Source organism: Phytophthora parasitica (genome assembly GCF_000247585.1).
Source record: "Phytophthora parasitica INRA-310 unplaced genomic scaffold supercont2.16, whole genome shotgun sequence".
Classification (NCBI taxonomy): domain Eukaryota; phylum Oomycota; class Peronosporomycetes; order Peronosporales; family Peronosporaceae; genus Phytophthora; species Phytophthora nicotianae.
The window spans coordinates 499438-501857 of record NW_008649002.1 but is presented as its reverse complement, the minus strand read 5'-3'; the positions used below and the strand labels follow the sequence as shown (position 1 = coordinate 501857).

At 48.1% G+C, this 2420-nt stretch overlaps 2 protein-coding genes across 2 annotated transcripts; both read left to right on the top strand.

Annotated features, from left to right (window-relative positions):
• Positions 1-262: 262 nt before the first annotated feature.
• PPTG_22404 (hypothetical protein) lies at positions 263-685 on the top strand (the record flags this gene model as incomplete). The annotated part of the gene is made up of 3 exons (XM_008903814.1): positions 263-287; positions 344-494; positions 565-685. The coding sequence occupies 3 exons, from the start codon at positions 263-265 to the stop codon at positions 683-685; spliced, it is 297 nt and encodes a 98-aa protein (XP_008902062.1).
• Positions 686-1970: 1285 nt separating this feature from the next.
• PPTG_22403 (hypothetical protein) lies at positions 1971-2147 on the top strand (the record flags this gene model as incomplete). Its single annotated transcript, XM_008903813.1, has 1 exon — positions 1971-2147. One exon carries the CDS (start codon positions 1971-1973, stop codon positions 2145-2147), a length of 177 nt encoding a protein of 58 aa, XP_008902061.1.
• Positions 2148-2420: the final 273 nt, after the last annotated feature.

Genomic DNA, 2420 nt, shown 5'->3' with positions numbered 1-2420 from the left:
GAAATTACGGCTTGTATGTGAGGTTTAATTACTCAACCAGTGAGCAAGAAAGCCATTATCTTGTTAATTGGCAGTCTTGGGAATGGGGAGATGGTTTGTTTTCAAACCCCGTTCCTGTGGACCGGGCGCTTCATACAATGATCGACATTAAAACGTTATGCGACCTTTGGAATTACGGATATCACAGCAGTAGAATACGGCTTAGGGAGTAGAATATTCCTTCAAGAAGAGACCACGAGATTTTCTGCGAGGCGAGTTCAAGATGGCAGTAGCCACACACAATCCGGGTATGATTGCATTGGGTTGGGTTGACAATAAACCGGTCTATTTCTTGGCATCACAGGTGTCAACAGAGTTGACGTCGGCTGCGCGAAGGGAACGTTGACAACGGGTTCTTGCCCAAGTGTGGTATGCCCATACCTGCAGTATATGGGCGGTGTTGACCGCCATGACCAGCTCCGACTTCAGTCCTACTCGATACAGATGTCCTGCAGGTTCGTTATACTGTCCGGGTGTGTATATGATCAAAACGCTCATGCTGTTCTTGTCGGTGTTATGATTTAGATTTCGCAAGTACTACAAAGGCTTATTCCTAGAACTCGTTGACATGGCACTGGTAAATGGATACATCACGCACAAGTGCAATGCGGTGAAGCAGAACAAGAAACTATACAGCCACTACTAGTACATGACTATTTTGCACGAGCAAATTATCCACGAGACCACTAGCAGTTTCACAAGAACGACCGCGCGTGAAGCAGCACCGGCTGTTGCAAACAGATCGATTGCTGTAACACATGATCACACATTGGTTCAGTCTGGTGATACTAGGGTGAACAGTGGTGTGGAGCGTATTCGTCAGCGTCAATGCAACGTATGCTCTATCTACAAACCCAGCTACAAGAAACGAGGAGGCACAAGCACCTACTATTGCCCAAATGCTCCGAAGGGAAGAGAGGCCTTGTTACTATGTGTAACAAGGTGCGAAACTACGAGCAAATCGAAGGCTCACTTGTGGGCAAATATGGCACATTACTTGGCGTAATGGTGAGTTTACCCCTAAGGCTGGTCTCGTAAGAGACCGTGGCGTAGGTTTCAGCAACGATAGCAAATGAACATGATTTTGCGTTATGTGCACGTTACAGCTTTGTAAGTCCATCATGGAGTGAATTTCTAAAAATAATTTCGTTTTTTGAAACCATTGGATTGGTCACAGAGAGCAAATCATCATTTCCTTTGCGAATTATTAGGCGCGAGGTTAGCAACAAAGCGAACATAGAATAGAATACCGGAGTTAACTTGATTTTTTTTACCATCCAGGAGGGTTTACGAAAGTTCCTATCCTGTTCTTGTCAGCGTCCGCGTTTAAAGGGTTAAGCCTGTGCTAATTTGCTATGCACGTGTGAATAACTACCAACGACATTGATGTGATATGGGAATATCACACTCACCCTCATTGTATATATTATCACTGATAATTTGTGACGGGGTCACACAGCACCTTGCGCTGAGGAAGTAGGCTTCCAAGAGTATACAAACTCTAAGTGAACGACAGTTCACGTGACCCTGGTCTGACGGGACGAAGTACTCAATTAAGGGTACGTTTAAGACTAAATGTATTTATAGGTAATCTTAGCTTGGTTTCTAATAGAAACTATACGTCACCTATAGTAAGACTATGTAGAGATGCAATGATTGGCTTCTAGAGCCCCTGGTACCATGTACCAGGTATTACAAGAGTGACTGGTCACTCTTCATGTAACTTGGGTACACTGGGGTACGTACCCCGTTACATCCTCCCCCACTTAGGTTCGGTTTATCGACCAATCACAAGAGGGAGACAGAGTCACAAACTCTCATTCTCCGAGTCGAAAAAGTTTGACAAGCTGCGGGACGCGGCTGGGGCTCATTCCACACTTGGACCTTTGATCGACAACGCTCGTCTTCTCGGTCTCCCCTTCGACCTCATCATGCCTCGTGGTACTGCGAAGGGCGGTGCGAAAGCTCCCGTCAAGGCTGCTGCCCGAAAGGCGCACGGCAAGAGTTCTAAGAGTTCTAAGCATCATGGCAATGGCTCGGCGCTCAAGGAGGCTACTAACGTAGTCTCCAAGGCGGTTGATGCCTCGAGTGACTCGACTGCGATCTAGCGGCGAAGCTCACGCCGCAGTCGGTCGCCCTCAATGTTCCCAGACGACCGTCCATGAGCACAGTCCTGGTTCTGAGAACGAGGCCAAGGCCCGGCGCTTCCGCAGTGTATCTGGGTGCTCCGTAGGAGGGCACACTCCAGTGTCCAGCAAGCACAGCGTTAACAGCCTGCACTCGCTCGCTAGTGATCACGTTGATCACGACTCAAAGAGACCTGAGCGCTCTGAGAGCCCTGCCGACGAGGCTAAGGGATCGCCCAATGCTGGCGGCGACGA